The sequence below is a fragment of the Schistocerca cancellata genome, chromosome 3, assembly GCF_023864275.1.
Source record: "Schistocerca cancellata isolate TAMUIC-IGC-003103 chromosome 3, iqSchCanc2.1, whole genome shotgun sequence".
NCBI classification, from domain to species: Eukaryota; Metazoa; Arthropoda; class Insecta; order Orthoptera; family Acrididae; genus Schistocerca; species Schistocerca cancellata.
In genome coordinates, this window is record NC_064628.1 from 12125217 (window position 1) to 12148498 (window position 23282).

The 23282-nt window shown below is 42.1% G+C and overlaps 1 protein-coding gene across 1 annotated transcript in view; it reads right to left on the bottom strand.

The window, feature by feature from the left end:
• LOC126176786 (dedicator of cytokinesis protein 1) overlaps positions 1-23282 on the bottom strand; it is a 475112-nt gene that overhangs the window by 181412 nt on the left and 270418 nt on the right. Inside the window, exon 22 of the mRNA XM_049923958.1 lies at positions 22190-22318. Within this exon, the coding sequence (XP_049779915.1) occupies positions 22190-22318 (129 nt within the window). The remainder of the gene's footprint in view (positions 1-22189; positions 22319-23282) is intronic.

Genomic DNA, 23282 nt, shown 5'->3' on the forward strand with positions numbered 1-23282 from the left:
GATACAGCACTGAACAATAACTAACAGACATACACGTTGAAACTTCCGACAGTTACACATTATACACAGGCGTGTGCAGGGATGCCAACTGCATTTTGTGCCAACACACCACTGATGCGAAATTGCGAATGTTCCGGAATTTTTTGCACAGACCTGTCTATACTGTGCTGAAAGTGAGTATCCAAATGGCCTGCGTCCTGAAGCAGCTGTTGAAGATATTTATGTTGCGGTGTGCAGCATGTTCTGCAACTGGTGGTCAAGTTTGCAGTTTGCCGCAGCTTGGTGGTGGCCATTAACTCACGTATACAGATGGTTACTTGTCATGCCCATGTAGTATGTTGTACAGTAATTGAAGCACAGCTGATACATAACATGGCTGCTGTCACATACTGCCTTGCCTTCTATTGGGTAGGAAATTTATGTGACTGGACTTCAGTAGGAGACGGTGGGTGGGTGTATGGAGGTCTTGCACCTAGACGGACACAAGTGAAGGACCAATGGGGAATGGTATTGGGAGTGCGATTGGAAAAGGACTACACAAGGATATGCTGTAGGTTGCGTGGGCACGAGTGTGTGATTTTAGGTAGGATATCCCTCACCTTAGGGCATGACGAAAGGTGGTCGAAGCCCTGGCGGATGGAATGGTTGAGCTTCTCAAGACCAGGGTGATACTGAGTAATCAGAGGAGTGCTGAGCATTGGCTGGTTAACAGGTTTATCAGTATCAGAGGAGCAGATGACACAGGAGAATTGCTTATGGGTGAGCTGGATAGGATTGCATCTGTTAGTAAAGTTTCTGGTAAGGCTATTGGCATATTTCATCAACTCCTCCATTCCTCTGCAGATGTGGCATCCAAGGATGATGAGGCTGTAAGGAAGAGTTGAGAAGGACGAGATGATGTGGATTTTGGAGCAGGTGTTTAAGTTATGGTAGAAAGAGCAAGGGTTATCCTTGCCATGTGGAAAGACCATGAAAAATCATTAATTAATCTGAACCAGACAACAGGTTTTAGATTATGACTGCATAGGAAGGATTCCACCAGATGGGCCATAAATAAGTTGGCACAGGATGGTGCCATGCAAATACCCATGGCAGTACTACAGATATGTTTAGAGATTTGGCCTACGAAAGTGGAATAAATGTGGGACAGGATGTGGTTGGCTAGGAGGATTAGGAGAGAAGTGGTGGGTTTGGTATGAGGAGGACATTGGGAAAGGTAGTGTTCCATGGTCTATAGGCCATGGGAACGGTGTCGTTGGTGTACAAGGATGTCCCATTTGGAGTCAAGTGGTAACGGGACAGAAAATGTGGAGAGGTGGTCAACGAAGTGAGCAGTGTCTTGAATGTAGGATGGGAAGTTATGGACAATAGTTTGGAGGTGTTGGTCAACAAAGGAAGTGGTCTGCTCTGTGGAAGCATTGTACCCAGCCACAAGGGGACGATAAGTAGGGAGACGTGTGAGGTTGGGTTTGTGGAGCTTGAGGAATAGGTAAGAGGTAGTAGTGCATGGTTTTGCTGGTGTGAGGAGGGAGATGGATTCAGGTGTCACGTTTTGAGATGGACCTAAGGCGTTGAGAAGCTATTTGAGGCCATGTATGGAGTGGAGTCTTTTCTCTAGCATTCCCAAAAACTTTCCCCATCTTTTATGAAACACACTGCTCCAGAACACCCGTTCTATAACAGTGTTGTCAACCTTTCTGATAAAGCTCTGACCCCTAAAGAAGTCTCAGTACTTTTTAAATGCCTCATCTTTGCATTAAAATCTAATTGCAAGAACTTTCTAATGGCCTCACCTTCAGCCCCAAAACTAATTTCAATCATGCAGGACTTGTACAGGACATTATTTCATTTACTTCTTCTTTGCAGTCAAACTAATTTTTCACAACACACCCCACTGATGAAAACCAAATGAAACCACATACAGTACCTTCTTTACAACAGTTCCAACCTACTTCCACCAAAAAAATTTTTTTTCAGGAAACTGCCAACAGCATCGATATAATAAATAGTCTTCACGGGTTTGCCGCTGGATCATGTTGTGCAAATTCCACAATATATCCTCAGAGCAACTGCCCAACATCTTCAGGTGGTTCAACCTTCCTCGTGGCTAGGTATGACTGACTGTATTCGCACACCGACGCCCATTTTTAGAACACGCACACGAAGAATGCGCAGCCGCAGAAATCGTGCATGTGCAGTGATTTACCATATTCAGTCTCCCTCTGCCGAAAATCGCAGAACAGCTCTCACACGCTTGCACTGTAAGCCGTGTTTGTTAACAGTGCGGCCACACGTTACGCACCAACAGCCATACTAGGCCAGTGTTATGACGGGCCTATTATCAAAGAATCTTAATTTTTGAGTCATGATTTAATAGCAGCCAATGCAGGGTTCCAGTCTGTGATCTGTTGAAATCCAGTGTCCTTGTTGATGAGATTATTGGCTGTACGGATATGTATTGCTTCCTTAATGATGCAGACCCAGAAAGATGACGCCAAAGATAAAACTTCTGTCTTTTCATAAATCGTACGATGTCCTGTATTCAGACAGTGTTCCGCAATTGCCGACTTTTCCGGTTGACGAAGGCGTGTATGACGCTGATGTTCATCGCAGCGTTCTAGCACTGTGCTGCATGTCTGGCCTATATACGCTGCCCCACACTGACAAGGAATTTTGTACACACCACATTTCCTCAGTCCAAAGTCATCCTTAACCGAGCACAGCAGATTTCTCAGTTTTGCAGATGGTTGAAAAACACACTTAATTCCGTATCTTCCAAAGACTCTTCTGATTCTTGATGACATGGCACCAGAATATGGCAAAAAGGCCAAAGTGGTGGGTGCCTTCAATCTTCATTCTGCTCCACAGACAGAATTCACCTGGGCCTGGATGGATTACCTATTTGTCTCTCAGAATAATTGTTTTGTTGGAACACTGTCTTCAAATGTTGTATTTCACTCAACAGGCTCTCAGGATCAGATACCACATATGCCCTATGAACTAACGTACGTAATGCACTACCGCATTGTGCAGGGTGATGGCAGTTTGTGGCCTGCAAATATAGATCTGTATGCGTTGCCTTGCGGTAGATGCTGTGTCCCAAGGTTCCATCTGCTGTCCTTCATACCAAGACATCAGGAAAAGGTAAAGTACCATCTTTTTCCACCTCCAATGTGAATTTCATATTCAGATGGAGCTAATTCAGATGCTGAAGAAACGTAGGTAGAGTATCAAGTCCATGTGATTACACCACAAATGTATCATCCACATACGGCAGAAAACAAGAGGGTTTGAGAGTGGCTGACTGTAGTGCTTTTCCTTCAAAGTCCTCCATAAAATAATTGGCCACCAAAGGAGACAGAGGGCTTCCCATGGCGACACCGTCCACTTGTTCAAAATATTGGTCTTGAAATAAGAAGTACGTTGAAGAAAGCACGTGTTTGAATAATGTTACTATGTCCTCCTCAAACTTGTTTATAATGAGCTATAAAAAGTTCTGCTAGGGCACCTTTGTAAATAAAGACACAACATCGAAACTTACTAACAGGTCCAATGATTGCAATCTAACAAAACCAAGATTCTTTGATAACAGGCCCATCATAACATTGGTCTAGTATGGCCACTGGTGAGTAACATCTGGCCACACTGTTGACAATAACAGTGTACAGCCCATGTGCAGGAGAGCCGCTTTGCGATTTTTGGCAGAGTTTGAATATGAAAAATCACTGTGCATGTGCGATTTCCGCGGCTGGGCATTCTTCGTGCGCATTTTCTAAAAACGGGTGTCGGTGTGCGGATACCGTCAGTTGTACCTGGCCACGAGGAAGGTTGAACCACCTGAAGATGTTGGATACTTGCTCCGAGGAAATATTGTGGAATTTGCACAACGTGATCCGGCATCAAACCTATGAAGACAGTTTACAACACATCTGCCGGGAATGCTTGAAGAGTCAGCATTGATATACTCAGGGAAACGCATGATACACATTGTTCTGTCTTATAAAAAATATTCACTATTGGTTATGAAATGGTTCATCTTCACTGTGAATCTCAAAACACATTACATTTTATGAGAATTATTAGTCAGAAAAATTAAGTGTACTTACAAAAATATCTACCATAACAATTTCACATGGCATACATGCTATTTAACAAGGAAAGTATACGCCATTGCTGACTTGAAAATTTACGAAAGTTGATACTTAAAGCTATAACACAGCTTAACCAAGCAGGAGTGAAACTGTTGCAATTGATTAATAATATATACAGGGTGCATCAAAGTGGATGGGGCAAACTTACATGGCTGAAAGCACATGATAATAGAAGCACAAATGTCAACAAAACATGGGTTCTAAAATGCATACCTAAAGAGCTATGAGGTATTCTTGATTTTCGATATTGTGAAACAAACCTCTTCTCCTGCATGCTCTTTGCTTTCCATATTTTGGGAAGTTGTAGTATGGACCAAAACAAGAAAAAAAATGTCCAGTAAACATGTGCTCTAAAATGCACACTGTAACAGCTATGAGCACCTGTTCATCTTTGGTGCTTTGGAACACAACTATTCTAACAAACAAGTGCTCATAACTTTTAAGGTATACGTGAAATCTTCTCGGGTGATCAGCCGAGTAAAGGCGTCGTCTTCTCGCAACGTTTCGAAGGGTTTCGTACCCATCATCTTCAAGCGAAGTGTCGAGATGCTGTGTTGTGCGGTCCTATAAAGGCTCCTGGACCAGTGACTGATCCCGGGCGCCGACCAATCAGGTACCTGCGGAATCGGCCGCCGCGCCAGTGGTGGGGGGTTCGCGGCGCGGACCGGGCGTCGAGTCCCTGCCGGTTCCTACTACGTCTTTGACCGCTACCGTCTTCGTGCCGGAGCGTTCTCTTCTAATTTTAGTTATTGCGGGATTCCAAGCTGTACTAAGTTGGAAACCAGTGTCTCGATTGATCAGGTTGCTGTTCAACCGAATTTCTACAGCCTCTTTGAAAACCGAATCCCAAAATCCTTTAGCGTCACACAGCTTCTTCGTACCCTCAAAGAGGAAGGTGTGTCCTTCGTTAAGGCTATGTTCCGCAACCACCGATTTTTCTGCCTGACCAAGGCGTACATGTCTAATGTGTTCCGAGCGCCTCTGCGTGATGCAGCGCTGTGTTTGTCCGATGTATTTCGTACCACATTCACATTCAATACTGTATACGCCCGGAGTCTGCAGTCCTAGGTGGTCTTTGACTGAGCCAAGTATGTCTTTAATTTTACTTGGGGCATGAAAAATTGTCTTGATGTTGTGTTTCTCCAGAATGCGGGCAATCTTGGCTGTTGGCGGTCCCGCGTATGGTAGAAATGCCAGGCATCTGGTCTCATCTTCTTCTTCCGGTGTGTCTACCTTCCTGCTCTTGTGTAGGGCGCGCGAGATTTGCGTCTCATTATAACCGTTGCTGCGGAAGGTCTTCCTTAGGTGTTGTAACTCTGCAGGTAGGCTGTCATCATCACAGATAGACTTGGCCCTGTGCACAAGTGTGTTAAGCACTGAGTTGCGTTGTGCCGGGTGGTGGCAACTCTGTGCATGAAGGTATAAATCCGTATGTGTCTTCTTCCTATACACAGCGTGACCCAAGGTGCCATCAGGGTGCTTCTTGATTAGAATGTCAAGGAAGGGCAAGCTTCCGTTTTCTTCCACCTCCATAGTGAATTGTATGTTGTTGTGTATGCTGTTCAGATGTCGCAGGAAGTCTTGTAGGTTCTCTCTGCCATGTGGCCACACGACAAAAGTGTCATCCACATACCTGTGGAAGGCTTTAGGTTTCAGTGGGGCGGTGTCCAGGGCTATGTCTTCAAAGTGCTCCATGTAAAGATTAGCGATGCCTGGAGCTAAGGGGGACCCCATGGCTACACCATCCACTTGTTCATAAAATTTGCCTCCACATTTGAAGTGGGTGTTTGTTAACACATGCCGGAACAGCTTTATTGTGTCCTCACTAAAGCGTGTTTCGAGCAGCGCTAGGGAGTCTTCCAGCGGTACTCGTGTGAAGAGTGAGGTGACGTCAAAGCTGACAAGAAGATCTTCTTTATCCAGGCGAAAGCCTTGTAGTACCTTCACAAACTCCGCCGAGTTCTCGACATGGTGCTCACAGTGACCCACGATCGGTTTGAGCAGTTGTGCTAGGTACTTTGCTAAACCATATGTCGGTGAGTTGATGGTGCTCACTATGGGTCGCAATGGAACTCCGTCTTTGTGGATCTTAGGGAGCCCATACAGCCGTGGTGGTGCTCTGGGGTACAGCTTCCTGATGACGTCCTTTTCCAGTCCAGAGTCATTGAGCAAGGCGATGGTCTTGCGAGTCACGGAGGCTGTCGTGTCCTTGTCCAGTTGCTTGTAGGCAGTATCTTGTAGCAGTGAGTTTATCTTCTGCCAATAATCTTCTTTCCTCAGTATCACCGTGGCATTGCCTTTGTCAGCAGCTAGAACGACAGTGTCCTCATCCTCACGTAGGGCCTTAAGAGCCTTCCTTTCAGCAGACGTTATGTTGTTCTTGGGCATGCAAGATCCAGACGCATACTACAACGAGCCGGTGCGGCCCTGGTGCGCGAACACATACGGGTCACCAGGCAGGAGTTAGATAAGAACGCAAGGATGCTGCTTACTCAACACCTTCGATTGGCCTCCTATCTCCCACCACACACATGGGAGTGGATCGACGGAAACACATATGCAAGCAGTGAGATCCACAAGAGAAAAGCCACGGAAAAACAATGTGGCAAGTTCACCAGACTGTCTGGAGCCCGGCAACATGCCGACCACACAACAAATGCCAAGACTGTCATCAATCTGGCAGGCAAAGAACTGGACGAGACCACAATATCAGTGCTGTCGAGAGGACTTAACTTTGCTCCAGTACCCAGGACACTACCTAAGCGAGACATTATCAGCAGCATCGAGCAAGCCGTGCGCGGCCTCCCTACGGAGGCAGCTGAGGAAGTTAGGAGAGAAACGTGCAGGGTCCTGGAGAAGGCAAAAATGCCCAAGAACAACATAACGTCTGCTGAAAGGAAGGCTCTTAAGGCCCTACGTGAGGATGAGGACACTGTCGTTCTAGCTGCTGACAAAGGCAATGCCACGGTGATACTGAGGAAAGAAGATTATTGGCAGAAGATAAACTCACTGCTACAAGATACTGCCTACAAGCAACTGGACAAGGACACGACAGCCTCCGTGACTCGCAAGACCATCGCCTTGCTCAATGACTCTGGACTGGAAAAGGACGTCATCAGGAAGCTGTACCCCAGAGCACCGGCACCACCACGGCTATATGGGCTCCCTAAGATCCACAAAGACGGAGTTCCATTGCGACCCATAGTGAGCACCATCAACTCACCGACATATGGTTTAGCCAAGTACCTAGCACAACTGCTCAAACCGATCGTGGGTCACTGTGAGCACCATGTCAAGAACTCGGCGGAGTTTGTGAAGGTACTACAAGGCTTTCGCCTGGATAAAGAAGATCTTCTTGTCAGCTTGGACGTCACCTCACTCTTCACACGAGTACCGCTGGAAGACTCCCTAGCGCTGCTCGAAACACGCTTTAGTGAGGACACAATAAAGCTGTTCCGGCATGTGTTAACAAACACCCACTTCAAATGTGGAGGCAAATTTTATGAACAAGTGGATGGTGTAGCCATGGGGTCCCCCTTAGCTCCAGGCATCGCTAATCTTTACATGGAGCACTTTGAAGACATAGCCCTGGACACCGCCCCACTGAAACCTAAAGCCTTCCACAGGTATGTGGATGACACTTTTGTCGTGTGGCCACATGGCAGAGAGAACCTACAAGACTTCCTGCGACATCTGAACAGCATACACAACAACATACAATTCACTATGGAGGTGGTAGAAAACGGAAGCTTGCCCTTCCTTGACATTCTAATCAAGAAGCACCCTGATGGCACCTTGGGTCACGCTGTGTATAGGAAGAAGACACATACGGATTTATACCTTCATGCACAGAGTTGCCACCACCCGGCACAACGCAACTCAGTGCTTAACACACTTGTGCACAGGGCCAAGTCTATCTGTGATGATGACAGCCTACCTGCAGAGTTACAACACCTAAGGAAGACCTTCCGCAGCAATGGTTATAATGAGACGCAAATCTCGCGCGCCCTACACAAGAGCAGGAAGGTAGACACACCGGAAGAAGAAGATGAGACCAGATGCCTGGCATTTCTACCATACGCGGGACCGCCAACAGCCAAGATTGCCCGCATTCTGGAGAAACACAACATCAAGACAATTTTTCATGCCCCAAGTAAAATTAAAGACATACTTGGCTCAGTCAAAGACCACCTAGGACTGCAGACTCCGGGCGTATACAGTATTGAATGTGAATGTGGTACGAAATACATCGGACAAACGCAGCGCTGCATCACGCAGAGGCGCTCGGAACACATTAGACATGTACGCCTTGGTCAGGCAGAAAAATCGGCGGTTGCGGAACATAGCCTTAACGAAGGACACACCTTCCTCTTTGAGGGTACGAAGAAGCTGTGTGACGCTAAAGGATTTTGGGATTCGGTTTTCAAAGAGGCTGTAGAAATTCGGTTGAACAGCAACCTGATCAATCGAGACACTGGTTTCCAACTTAGTACAGCTTGGAATCCCGCAATAACTAAAATTAGAAGAGAACGCTCCGGCACGAAGACGGTAGCGGTCAAAGACGTAGTAGGAACCGGCAGGGACTCGACGCCCGGTCCGCGCCGCGAACCCCCCACCACTGGCGCGGCGGCCGATTCCACAGGTACCTGATTGGTCGGCGCCCGGGATCAGTCACTGGTCCAGGAGCCTTTATAGGACCGCACAACACAGCATCTCGACACTTCGCTTGAAGATGATGGGTACGAAACCCTTCGAAATGCTGCGAGAAGACGACGCCTTTACTCGGCTGATCACCCGAGAAGATTTCACGAATGGAATACGCTGAGAAAGTCTCAAATCACTTTTAAGGTATACCTTTTAAAGCGCATGTTTACTGGCATTTTTTTTCTTGTTTTCCCAAAATATGGAAAGCAAAGAGCTTGCAGTAGAAGATATGTGTTTCACAATACTGAAATATCTCAAACTTCTTAAGGTATGCATTTTAGAGCCCATGTTTACTTGACATTCGTGCTCCTATTACCATGTGCTTTCAGCTGTGCAAGTTTGTGCCATCCTTTCTGATACATCCTGTATACACCACTGTTTGTGTCACGGGTACCAGGATTTTCTCACAACTACGGTCATTTAGTTATGATCACCGATGTGTACATATTTTCTGATAGTTAAATTCACAGATTTTTCATACCGATGCTGTGGGATAATACAAGGTATTTTGGGCATATGCCAGGTTCAGATTATAGATAAATTAGTTCAATAAAATTGGCTAGTGATTAATATGATAGAAGGGTCACATTTGTTGCAATAAAATGAATAATTACAGTTTTTAGAGAAGGAAAATTGCTACTCACCATATAGTGGAGATGCTGAGTTGCGACAGGCACAACAAAAAGATTCACACAATTATAGCTTTTGGCCATTAAGGCCTTTGTCAGCAATAAACACACACACACACACACACACACACACACACACACACACACACACAAAAGCAAACGCAACTTGCACACACGTCTGCAGTCTCAGATAACTGAAACCATACTGTTGTTTTTGTTGTGCCTATCGCGACTCAACATCTCTGCTATGTGGTGAGTAGCAACTTGCCTTTTCTAATATTGTTACATTCCATCCTGGATTTTCCATTGTTTGATTAATTACAGTTTTTGTATGACACAATTATAAGTGATTTTAGTCTTAGTATCTAACTGGTTAGACTAAGTGTATCCTTGAACTTGTGATATAGACTTGATGTTCGAATTGTTTTGGTTGTTTTTTTAGTTTTTATGCTCTTTGTTCTTAGCGGAACTGCCTCTGGTAAAGTTTCAACGTTATGTGTCTACGTATATTTTTCTTATGTTTTAGTTCTCACCAAATGGTTGGCTTGTTGTTGGTATGTGACATTGCAATATAACTGGATGTTTTAATAGTACCATGTGATTATTATATTACATAACACTTTATGCAATATGCTGTTCCTCATTTGGTTTCACTATTTGTATCCTTGAACCTATGATATGGATTTGACATTCGTTGTTATGCAACTACTAATCTGAATGATTCATTGTAGCGGTGTTGCCTCGTATAATTGGTCAACATTACATGTCTACGTATATTTTTGTACGTTGTAGTCCTTACCTAGTGGTCAGTTTGTTTTTAGCACAGTTGGTTGGTTGGTTGATTGATTTGGGGGAGGAGACCAAACAGCGAGGACATTGGTCCTATCGGGTTAAGGGAGAATGATGAAGGAAGCCATCTGTGCCCTATCAAAGGAACTATCCTGGCATTTGCCTGAAGTGATTTAAGGAAATCACGAACAACCTAAACCAGGTTGGCAGAATATGGGTTTGAACTGTCGTCCTCCCAAATGCAAACCCAGAATTCTAATCACTGTGCCACCTCACTTGGTGCTTCTAACATGTGACATCATAATATCACATAATATCGTGTGACATTACAACAGCAACATGAGACTGTTACACTATACAGTACTGTACATGCGTATGTTTATTATTACACATGGTAGTTTTCACCAAATGATTGGATTGTTGGTTTTTGTCATGTGACATAACACTACCATGTGACAATTATATCACATAATATTGTACAGAATTTAAAACATCATAAGCAACTGTATCTCCTGTTATTGTATATCTTTTACTGTAATTTTAGTACATGTGTATCCCCCTGTGACTGTACTATCCTGTGCACGTATGTTTTAACTTGTTCTTTGACTCTGACTTGTAGCTTTTTTGATCAACTCCTGTGTGTTAGTCTACTGGGTCTTGTTGTGGCTGAGCAATGGAGCTGTGCAATTATTTTTCTTAGAGGTTTTAATGTTTTCGACATAGTTTTCTGCTTGATTAAGCCTGTATTACACATTTAAGTAACAATTTTCTCACGTTTTCAAGTTAGCAATGGTGTTTACTTTCCTGGTTAAACAGCATGCATGCCATGTGAAATTGTTATGATAGGTGGTTTTTGTAAGTACACCTAATTTTTATGACTAATAACTCCCAAGAAAATGTATTGTGTTAGGAGATTCAAAGTTTTCATTTTATTTCCATTTTTGTGCTAGCACTGTGAGGATGGTCAATGATCAAAACTGATAGTGAATAAATGTCAGTAAGACAGCACAGTGTTTATCATATATTTCTCCAAACATTCGTTCCAACCATGATCCACCACCCCTTCCACCCAGTTATCCCATAGTAATCTTTCAGAAATTCCTCACTTCTAACCTGGCTTCACTTTCCTTTCCTAAACTGCTTCTTGGTGAGCCCAAAATCACTCCTATGGAACACAACACTACTAATAATATGAATAACAGTCCAGAGCTTATCATCCTTCCTGCACACTAAGGTTCGATCACAGTGGTCATGAACCATAGTGACTATTTGGCTGAGATTCTCCACCAAGGCTGAGATTCTCCACCAACTTTTCAACACTTTCACATACAAAACTTACAACCATGATCCCATCTGTGATGTCCAACATAACCTCAAGCATCTTCTCACAGCCTTAAGTCCATCACAAAACCTGACATCTGGATCCACCTCCCTCCTCAAACCAGCAGCCCCATGCACTCCTACCTTTTACCTTCTCCACAAACATGAAAAATTCAACCCTACAGGTCCTTCTCAACTCATCAAGACACCTTTCTAGATGTCAATCAGCACCTCTCAGATGGTTCCATAAATATTGCTGTCCATAATAGCAAGTGGATCAACGACCAACGGTATCCCCACTTTGACAGCTGCCACCCACTCCTGTCGCAAACACTCTTCCTTACAGCCTCACAATCTGTGGGTGCTGCATCTGCAATGAAAACCAGGGTTTGTCGAAATGTACCAATAAACCTACCAGAGCCTTTACTGACAAGACAGTATCCTATCCAGCTCATCCATAAATAAATCTCCTGTGTGATCTGCTCCTCTGACACCAGTAAATCTGTCAAATAGCCAACGACCGGCACTCTTCCGATCGCACAGTATCACCTTGGTCTTGTAAAGCTCAACTATATTCTCCTCCTATATCTGACTACTTCACACTATGCTCCGAGATGAGGAACATACTACCCAAAATTATAAGCATATTTCCTGTGGGTTCTACTTTCCATTGTCCATCTAACCAACAGAATATTCTTGTCCATCCCTTTTCCAACCCTACTCACAAACCTGCAACCAATGGGTCACTCCATAGTGGTCGACCCAGGTGCAAGACCTGCCTCATATACCCACCCACCACCTCCAACTGCAGTCCAGTCACAGGCATTTCCTACCCAATAAAAGACAGGTCCATGTGTGAAAGCAGCCATGTTGCAAATATAGTGCAGCATTCTCCATGTGCACGACAAGTAACCAACCGTCTATTTGTATGAATGGTCACAATCAAATTGTGGCAAACTGCAAACTTGAACATCAAGTTGCTGCACATAACAACACAAATCTCTTCAACATCTGCTTTACTACACATGCCATCTGGAAACTTGCTTCCAGCACAAGTTTCTCTGAACAACACACTTGTGACTTCTCTGCCAACAAATCCTGCTCCCTCGCAAGCCCCCTGGTCTAAACAACCCCCGCTAATCTGTTCCCACTGTCTCACTTTGCCTTTTCCATTCTCTCTTCTGTCCATAATGCTCCTGCTCCATCCAGATCATACACTGCCTTCTCCCACCTATGCTGCCCCCCCCCCCCTGTCAATGTGGGTATATTCTCTCTCTCTCTCTCTCTCTCTCTCCCCCCCCCCTGCCTCAACCCTCTTCAACCCTTCTTCCTTTCCTCTCCCTCATCTTCACCTTTCACTCCCCCCGCCCCCCCCCCCCCCAACCATTTTTGCCTACAGTTTCTCCCCTCTCCCTACATTTATTTTATCTGCTGTACATTTTTGTCTTGTTGTGTAGCTGTGAAGTCATCTGTCCAAAGACCTGCCTCTTCCTTGCCACCCCCTCCTTGTGTCCTTCCCTACTCCTCCCCACCTCCATCAGTTCAGGCAACGGCTTTCAATTATAAAGCTTATAATTAGTCTTGCTGTGGTCATTGGAGTGCGTGTCTGTCTGGTTGTGTGCATCAATGTGAGTACAATTTTTGGATAAAGAGCTAGTGCTTGAAAGCTTGTGTGGATGCTGTTCTGTTATGTGTTACTGTGCTCCATGTATTTATCACTGTTGGTAAGAGATTGCTTTTCCCTTATTTTATATATTGCTATATCCAAGAATTTTAGTTATTGTTAATACTACCTTAGATAAACATATTAGCTATGAAACTTCCCAACCTATTAAAACTGTGTGGCACCACGGCACCTGGCCTCAAACTCCAACCACTGCATTTGACTCACACAATGACACACAGTTTTTCTGTATCAGGCAGTTACATCACAGCATACACTCTGCCTTATAGTGAAAACTTCATTTGGGATACAGAATAAGTGACACAGTTATAGTTCGTATTCCACTTTACACAAAGTGTGTGTGTTTATATAACAGTTACAGAAGTACCAACATCCATGCAAATGATGAGACATAAAATATTTTTAACACTATACAAAAGTATTAATATAGAGCATTATGTCCTACTGTTGACACAGTCACCTTTTATCATCCATCTACAAATCTGTAGCAGAATTATCCAACTGTTTCATTTTTGTTTTTTCTAATTTTTGGCAAACTAGAATAACTGTGGGCATATTCTTCCTATAAACAAAGCGCAAATTCCACAGAACACTTTTGATACCAATTGTTAATTTGGATTCCTGACACTAGTTTAATTGTGTAATATGGTACTCTTTTGTGGCCTGCAAAACAACGCAATACTGCTTACAATATTCACTTATTTTTATTTTTTTGCTTCACTCCTCTGTGTTTTTTCAACTTTTTATTTTTGTGTGTGAGTAACTTTCCTCCTATACAACAAGCAAAACATTGTCATGTTCTTACAACTGTATGAAAATAGCAGTTTCAACAAAGAATTATGGTTATGACATTCATACAACAGGCCATCCACAGCTATCTCCATATACAATTAAAAAAGACAATAATTAGGAAAAATGTTCTGTGATAGATTTATTCGACTTTTACTTAATTATTTTCTTTATTGTTGTCTATGCACATTCTACAAGATGGTTAATTGTATAACATACTGGTTTCCAATAAAGAATAGTGATATGATGCTGGATGGATGTTATCCCATTATTTAAAATTGCAAATCATTATCTCCTCAAAATTTTAAGCTGTGAGATGAGGCGGTTAATCAAACATTTGAAATTAGTTTTCCTGCTCCTACACTTAAATCTACATAACAAGCCAAGCTGTTTCGTATAATATAACACTTCATGTCCCCCTGCCCCATTCTCTTTTCTCCCTCTCTCATCTCTTTTTCTCTGACAATCATACTAAAATTAAGAATTTATCCTGAAAAGAAAGTATCTGCTAATGTTAACAACAGTATCTTAGCTTCTTACTTAACCCTGAAATACCCAATGGTAATTTCCACTGAACAAAGTTTGGGGTGTACCGGTAACATGTCAATTCTGCAGAATAACATATTCCACTTCTAACCACTCGAGCCATTGAAAGATGTTCATGGAAACCAGAAACATTGTTTAGGTAGTTGTTAAGTGTGAAACATCACAATGTGCATGCTCTGTCTGCCATATGTGTAGATGGGTGTAAAAGATGTCAGCTCAAAATATTGAGAAGGCATGACAGTAAGTGAGCATCTCCACCTGTTGGGGAGGACCACTTAAGCTTTGGCATTGTGTCTTTGTGGTCCCTTGGAAGTCATAGACCAAAGGGCACAGGCAATAATGTCAACACACAACAACTGGAGATTATACAAGAGAACTGTTAGTCTTTAATGTGAAACCAGTAAATCAATGCATGTTGTGATCTTTTCTGAGCTACAAATTAAGAGAGATCTACTTCATCGCAATTTAAATGAAGTTCTACAGTGGGAACATTGCTCTTATAATATAGAAGAGTTATCATAAATATGATCATGTCATTTTAGCAGTTTGAATAGACCGGGGTTCTCCTTCAACATCCACCCCGGCAAAAGGTGGGAGAGTCCACTGTCAAGAGGACATGTCACAGTCTGTTGGCACTGCACAGCAGCTGCACTACAGTGAATTATTTGAAGAATGGTGATCACAAGATATTTTTAAGGTAAAAGTTGGCACACACATCAGCCGGGTGACATTACCGTTCATGGAGTGAAACACATCATGCTACAAAACACAGCCCGTTACACTCCAGGTTTATAAACAATGTCCTGTGTATACCAACGATCATGTTACAACTAGTTGTTGTTGTTGCTGTTGTTGTTGTGGTCTTCAGTCCCGAGACTGGTTTGATGCAGCTCTCCATGCTACTCTATTCTGTGCAAGCTTCTTCATCTCCCAGTACCTACTGCAACCTACACCCTTCTGAATCTGCTTAATGTATTCATCTCTTGGTCTTCCTCTACGATTTTTACCCTCCACGCTGCCCTCCAATGCCAAATTTGTACCCAATTCTATTCAATACCACCTCATTAGTTATGTGATCTACCCATCTAATCTTCAGCATTCTTCTGTAGCACCACATTTCGAAAGCTTCTATTCTCTTCTTGTCTAAACTATTTATTGTCCATGTTTCACTTCCATACATGTCTACACTCCATACAAATACTTTCAGAAACAACTTCCTGACACTTAAATCTATACTCAATATTAACAAATTTCTCTTCTTCAGAAACACTTTCCTTGCCATTGCCAGTCTACATTTTATATCCTCTCTACTTCGACCATCATCAGTTATTTTGCTCCCCAAATAGCAAAACTCCTTTACTACTTTAAGTGTCTCATTTCCTAATCTAATTCCCTCAGCATCACCAGACTTTATTTGACTACATTCCATTGTCCTTGTTTTGTTTTTGTTGATGTTCATCTTATATTCTCCTTTCAAGACACTGTCCATTCTGTTCAACTGCTCTTCCAAGTCCTTTGCTGTCTCTGACAAAATTACAATGTCGTCGGCGAACCTCAGCGTTTTTATTTCTTCTCAATGGATTTTAATACATACTCCGAATTTTTCTTTTGTTTCCTTTACTACTTGCTCAATATATAGATTGAATAACATTGGGCAGAGGCTACAATCCTGTCTCACTCCCTTCCCAACCACTTCTTCCCTTTCATGTCCCTCGACTCTTATAACTGCCATTTGGTTTCTATACAAATTGTAAATAGCCTTTCGCTCCCGATATTTTACCCCTGCCACCTTTAGAATTTGAAAGAGAGTATTCCAGTCAACACTGTCAAAAGCTTTCTCTAAGTCTACAAATGCTAGAAATGTAGGTTTGCCTTTCCTTAATCTAGCTTCTAAAATAAGTTTTAAGGTCAGTATTGCCTCACGTGTTCCAATATTTCTACAGAATCCAAACTGATCTTTCCCAAGGTTGGCTTCTACTAGTTTTTCCATTCGTCTGTAAAGAATTCGCGTTAGTATTTTGCAGCTGTGGCTTATTAAACTGATTGTTCGGTAATTTTCACATCTGTCACCACCTGCTTTCTTTGGGATTGGAATTATTATATTCTTCTTGAAGTCTGAGGGTATTTCGCCTGTCTCATACGTCTTGCTCACCAGATGGTAGAGTTTTGTCAGGACTGGCTATCCCAAGGCCGTCAGTAGTTCTAATGGAATGTTGTCTACTTACCGATAATATAAACAGGAACACTCTCAAACAGCCAGTACAGATTTATTTAGTAGGCGAGTTGTATTTCTTAAACAGGCTACCTCATGCACTCAACCAATGCCCCATTTGTGTTCACTAGTGTCCAATATCTCAGATAGTATAATACATTCAATTTTTGACTAAAATGTTACTAACAAAACTTGACTACAGTCTATTTTTTCATAACATTACTCAGACATCACCATGTTTTCTTTGAATCCATTAAGTGTGGATCTGGTTTTACGACTGACGTACTATACATTGTCGACATCTTCAAATTTAGCCCAGTACTCAGGTTACAGATTACTTCAGGTCACTGAACTGGGATTTTGCTTAATAGAATCAGGTAACACTGATTGAATGTTTGAAAACAATGTGGCATACATCATAAGCAAAATAGCCTTGCTGGTTAATTATATTGACATTTATGCATTAAATTTTTCTGACAAAACAACTATCCACACCTTTGTACTGCAAAGTGGGATGGAAGACATGTGATGAGAACTGACATACACTGCAGTGCCAAAGGAACTGGTACAGGCATTTGTATTCAAATATAGAGATATGTAAACAGGCAGAATACAGTGGTACAGTCGGCAATGCCTATATGAGACGACAAGTGTCTGCAGCAGTTGTTAGCTTACTGCTGTTGCAATGGCATGTTATCAAGATTTAAGTGAGTTTGAATGTGGTGTTACAGTCAGCGCATGAGCTTAGGACAAAGCATCTCCGAGGTAGTGATGAAGTGCAGATTTTCCCATACAACCCTTTCATGAGTGTACTTTGAATATAAGGAATCTGGTAAAACATCAAATGTCCAACATCGCTACAGCTCTTTCCTATGGTGAGCCAGAACTAGTGTGAACATTTTTGATGGCACAGTTGTTTCAGGCTGGTGAGGTGGACACACCACAACTGTCCGCTCTGTCAATATAGATGGGAAATTGCTGTTGGCAGTTACCCAGCGTAATTTTGCCCTCACCTGTCTACTTCTTAGCCTCCCGCTGTGTTACCAATGCTATTATTCGTTTCTCCTTCCGTCAAAGGAGGATAGTTCGAGCTAAACCCTTCTGGTAGCACCAGTTCACTGTGTGATCTCTCCAGCCATATTTACTGATTCATCATGCTTCCCTTCTTACCACACTCAACTAGTCCCATTGATTAGGAATTGAGTCCTTCCACCTACCAAGTCATGTAGTATTTTGTGATTAACATGGTGTCAGATCACTCTTATCTTTATGTTTGTTAATTTAGCGGAATATTGGTATTAGACCTTTGTTTAGTGAAGCTCTAGGGGACAGGTGGGCAACTGGTCACCTGCAGGTCGGATCTGGCCCACGATTGGTTTCAATCCAGCCTGCGGAAGAAATTGGCAAGAGAGCAAGGTGCTCACAATACACTCTGCCCGGGACACTTTTTCAGATATTTCCACCAATGCTCAACTTGCTACAAGAGTACTGCTTTTCACTGGCCATACAGTCTGTTAAAAGTTTTACTGAGCTCTGCTGTAATGGGTTTGAGGAGTTTCGGGCACTTCATATAGTCTTAACACCACATGATTTGTGCCTATCATTTGCTATGGTAGAAATGTCACACAGAAGTTAAGTGGCCATCACGTGTTGAATATTATTGTTAATACATCAACACAATGATCATCTGAGGACAAGTATTACTGTATTGTCAACAGTAGAAATACTGACTAATGGTACTGATGCCAACCGAAATATTCTCGGTGTTACCAAAGTGTATCGAACATGTGGGACTGAGTATTAACCATTTGACAATTTGTCATTCTGTTGTTTGCATTTTCCCAGTTTGGCTTCAGTATAATACAGTCAACATATGATAAGATCAGGTGATTAAGACATTCAAATTTTTTTTTTTTTTAAAGAAACGGCTTAATTTATTTAGTGTAAACAATCAATGCTTATGCAATCAGCCATCAAAAGTATTTTTGGACAAATATTTAAAAAATCACTTGCTAATAATGTTTGTGGATACTAAGAAACTAAATTTCAAACTCTCAAAAGGCATGCATGTGGCCAAATATCAGTGAATTAATCCTAATTTCTTGTTGAATGGGATCACCTATCTCAGTGCCTTATTTTGTTGTACTATTATTTCTCATATTACAATTAGTAAATAATTGTTGTCAGGTGTGGATATACTGTATTGTTGCAACTGTTGAAATTTACAATAAATTAGCTGCAATCAGTTGCCTTTCTAGGCATTTATTATTCTGCGATGACGTTTCAAGATGCCTGGCATCCCATCATCAGAATTTTACGAGGGCTATTCAGAAAGTAGGGAACGTTTTGGCATAATAATAATTTAAAAAAAAAGTACAACAAATACAATTTATTATATACATCTGAAAGAGCGACTGACATACTACTTTTCCACATGGTCACCCTACACACTGAGGTACTTATCATAGCGTTTGACAAGGTTTGAAAAACCTTCATCCTAAAATTCTGCCATCTGAGATTTCAACCAGTGAGTCACACTCACCTGGAGTTCTGTGTCGTCATCAAAGTGCTGTGTTGCAAGCCAATTCTTCATCTTGGCAGACAAGTGGAAGTCACTTGGTGGAAGATCGGGGCTGTAGGGTGGATGATAGAAAATTTCCATTTGAATGAATTAAGGAATTCTTTAGTGCAGTTTGCTGTGTGAGGTCAGGCACTGTCGTGCAAAAACAAAATTTTGGATGTCAGCTTTCCTCGGCATTTTGAACTGCTCTTCCAAGGCTGTGCAAAGTTTGACAGTACCGAGCAGAATTTATGGTTGCTCACATTCGAGAAAATCAATAAGAAACACATCTTACCTATCCCAAAACACTGTCGCCATCAAAAAGGTTAGCAAAAATTTTCTTGGTTTCTGGGGGGACCTTGTGTGCCCCCACGCCATGTAGTAAAATTTTGTCTCGCAATTGATGTGTTTCACCCAAGTCTCATCACTGGTTACGATTCGATCCAGTAATGAATCACCATGTTTGTGGTAGGCCTCCACAAATGTCAACGTTGTCCACATTTGCTGTTCTTTATGATGCTCTGTAAGCATTTTGGCCACCCATTGTGCACAAAATTTGTGGCAGCCTAGCTTTTGAGTGACAATTTCAAACAATAAAGTCTGAGAAACTTGTGGAAAAGAAAGCGAAAGCTCTGTGATTGTGAAGCAATGGTTTTCAGGAATCGTTTCATCAAATTTAGCGACAAGATTATCAGTCACAATGCTCGGGTGCCCACTCTTCTCTTCATCATGAACGTTGGTTCGGTCATTTTTAAACCGACTGCACCATTTCCGTATGGAACATTCACTCATTACATTGTTTCCATACACTTCGCACAGTTCACGATAAGTTTCTGTAGGTTTTAGATTTTTTGCCAACAAAAACCATACCACAGACCACACCTCACAACTGGTGGGATTTTCTATTGCAGCACACATTTCAAATTCGAATATCGTAAAAACCAGACGCACAGAGACGTTCCTGCTGTCACGGATGGATGCCGACTGAGCAGCCAAGCACGGACACACAAAAATATACGTGATTGGCCCGCGCCAACAGTGTCAGACAGAAACGTTTCCTACTTTCTGAATAGTTCTCATACATTTATTTAAATATCTTGAATATTGCTTTTTTTTGCTAATGACGTAGCAGAATTTTGAAATTAAAGTTTTTAAGGCAGCTATTATAAAACATTGCAAGTGAACAAAGAATGCACATAATGCATAAATAAATGTAAACATCTGAAAATGGAAGTGAATGTACTCTCGAAAACATGTGTTTTGAGGCATAATTTGTTGGCACTGCATGTCAAGAAAGGAATGCCATTCATATCAGTGTGTTACTCATTTAGCATTATCATCATGGACATTACTATTTAGACTTTATATGATAGTTTAGTTGTTGTCGTGTCATGTGGCATGGCAGCCCTCGAGCTTAAGTAAGTACACGGATCAGGCTCATGGGTCACCTAAGGTTGTCCACGCTTGGTCTGGGGTACATATTTTTTGTGCTGTAGTAGTGAATCTAGATGTTGTGACTTTAATTAAAGAATGAAGTGTCCTACCTCACAGAAAAATTAGTATATCGTGAATAACAAACTCCTTTTATAGGAATTTGCATATTTTCTCTTAGCAAGACAACAGTGTTGAACAGACAGCAATTTCATTAATGTAGATATGTGTGTTAAATACATGTAAGTGAATTGAGACTTTACTTTTACCAATACCTCTGAGGACATTCATTACTAGTTGCTATTTTCATTGTGAACACCTACTAGAGTGATGAACACCTGCTACACTTTTGCTATTAACATATCGTGGAAGGTTATTCCATTTTATAGCTGTACCAAGAATTGAGACCAAGTACATTTTTATAACCCTTAGCAATAAGTGCTTCTTTACGACACTACAGAAAGTCAATTGCAACAGAGACTCCCATAGTCTGTAGGTCCCCTATCTGGGCAACCTGTTTTCCAATGGAATGTCTGGTACTGTTCTGTAAATACTGTTAGCACCACTTCTTATGGAAGGGGGAAGGTGGCACAGGAAAGCAAGTCAGTCTGGGAATATTTTGGATTTCTTGAAAAATTGTATTTCAAATTTCATTTTCCTTCAATCTTTCAAGTACTCTCCCAGTACAATGCCACCAGTGCTTACATGCCAAAACAGTGTGTCTTTCAGGATAGAAGCAGTTCATTCAAGCAAAAGCCACTGACAAGGGACACCTTTCTTCTCTGTGAATGCACCAATTTATCCATGCAAACATGTTAACTGCGTGGGAAGTAAACCACGTATGTGGTCGCTGGAGAGTCTTTGAAGGGAGGGTGCAGCTGCTTTGCTCTCCTGTACTTCAGCCTTCAGCCAGAGTGGATGGCTTCTGCTGTTCACCTCTGGCCCTGCTCACCCACAACCAGTCACCTGCCACTCGAAACTGAACCACCATCTCTCCCAGCTCCTATTCTTTTATTATTGTTGACCAAACTACTAGGATTTCAGTCAATCATTTGCTCCATTCCCCGGGCGAGAGCTTTCTGTATTCCATATACGAAGAATATATCCTGAGTCCAATAAATTTTAACTCCATTTTTTCACCACCACCTTTCCAAGGCTCACCCATTCCACTCCACATCCAGTAGAGTCAACCAGTTCCTCTAGTATCTGATAGTGTATTTCATTTTTTTCAGTTACTCAGAGAAAAGAATACATATGACATGGATATATGCAAGTTAGAGTGACTTAATCTAAGTTTGTAAACAATCATACAAATACTTATAGGTATGTGTGAATGAGACATGCATGCAACAATAATGAAGTCAGAAACGTTACCTGATCGTGCATTGTCGAATGGTTTTTACACAATTCCATCATGATCTCGTAGAACAGTTCCTTGTAGTGCTCATCACCCAGGCCACCCTCCACAAGAATGTCCAACTTGGCAATCATCTCATCTTCGAACTGCAGTTATAGACCACACAAATCAGAAAAGATTGACCAACCATTGTATAAGAAATAAATGTAACAAGCAGAATTTTATGAAATTCTAAACGCTAATATGTTGGAGCACAGCAGATACAACTAGAAATAAACAGCAAAACAAAAATCTGCTTCAAATACACATGTAATGGGCAATAACTGTCGATCAATACACTGAGGTAACAAAAGTACAAAGTGTGGACTTATCATTTTTTATTTTTTAATTGACCACATGTTGTACAACCTTCAGTTTAGCACATGGTTACTTTAAATGTTCAAAATGTTCATCACTGGCAGCTATACACATAACAGAAAGACGAGCGGCCACCGTAACTACATCAGTCAATGTTACAGTAGAAATCACCACACATGTCGCTGCAACCACCCAGTGAAGTTCCTAAAGTGTGCATAGTTTATGTCGATAGACATTATCTTTCACAGTTCCCCACAAGTAAAAGTCTGTAGGTGTTAGATCTGGTGACCGTGGAGGTAACTCAATGGGACCTCTTTGTCCAATCCAATGCCCCGGAAAAATGTCATACAGCAAAGCTCGTACGGCTAGATGGTAATGTGGTGGTGCCCTGTCCTGTTGGCAGAAGACCTCTTCATCAGCTCCATAAAGTGCCCGTATACCTCGCAATACTGATGTGCATAACATTTCCAGGTACACTTCTCCAGTGACAGTAGCATCAAAGAAAAAGGGTCCTGCTAAGCCCCTAGATGATAATCCACACCACACACGAACCCCTTGTAGATTGATTGTTTTATCCACATAAACATGTGGATCGGACAAACAGTGCACACTGTGGAACGCAGGAAAGAACATGAGAGGTATTATCGCCTATGCTATCCAGAGAAATCTGCATTAACTGAGCATGCGTTAGAAAACGGTCACCACATAAAATTTGGCGATACCTCTGTCATGGTTCGCACTAACGGCTTCTGG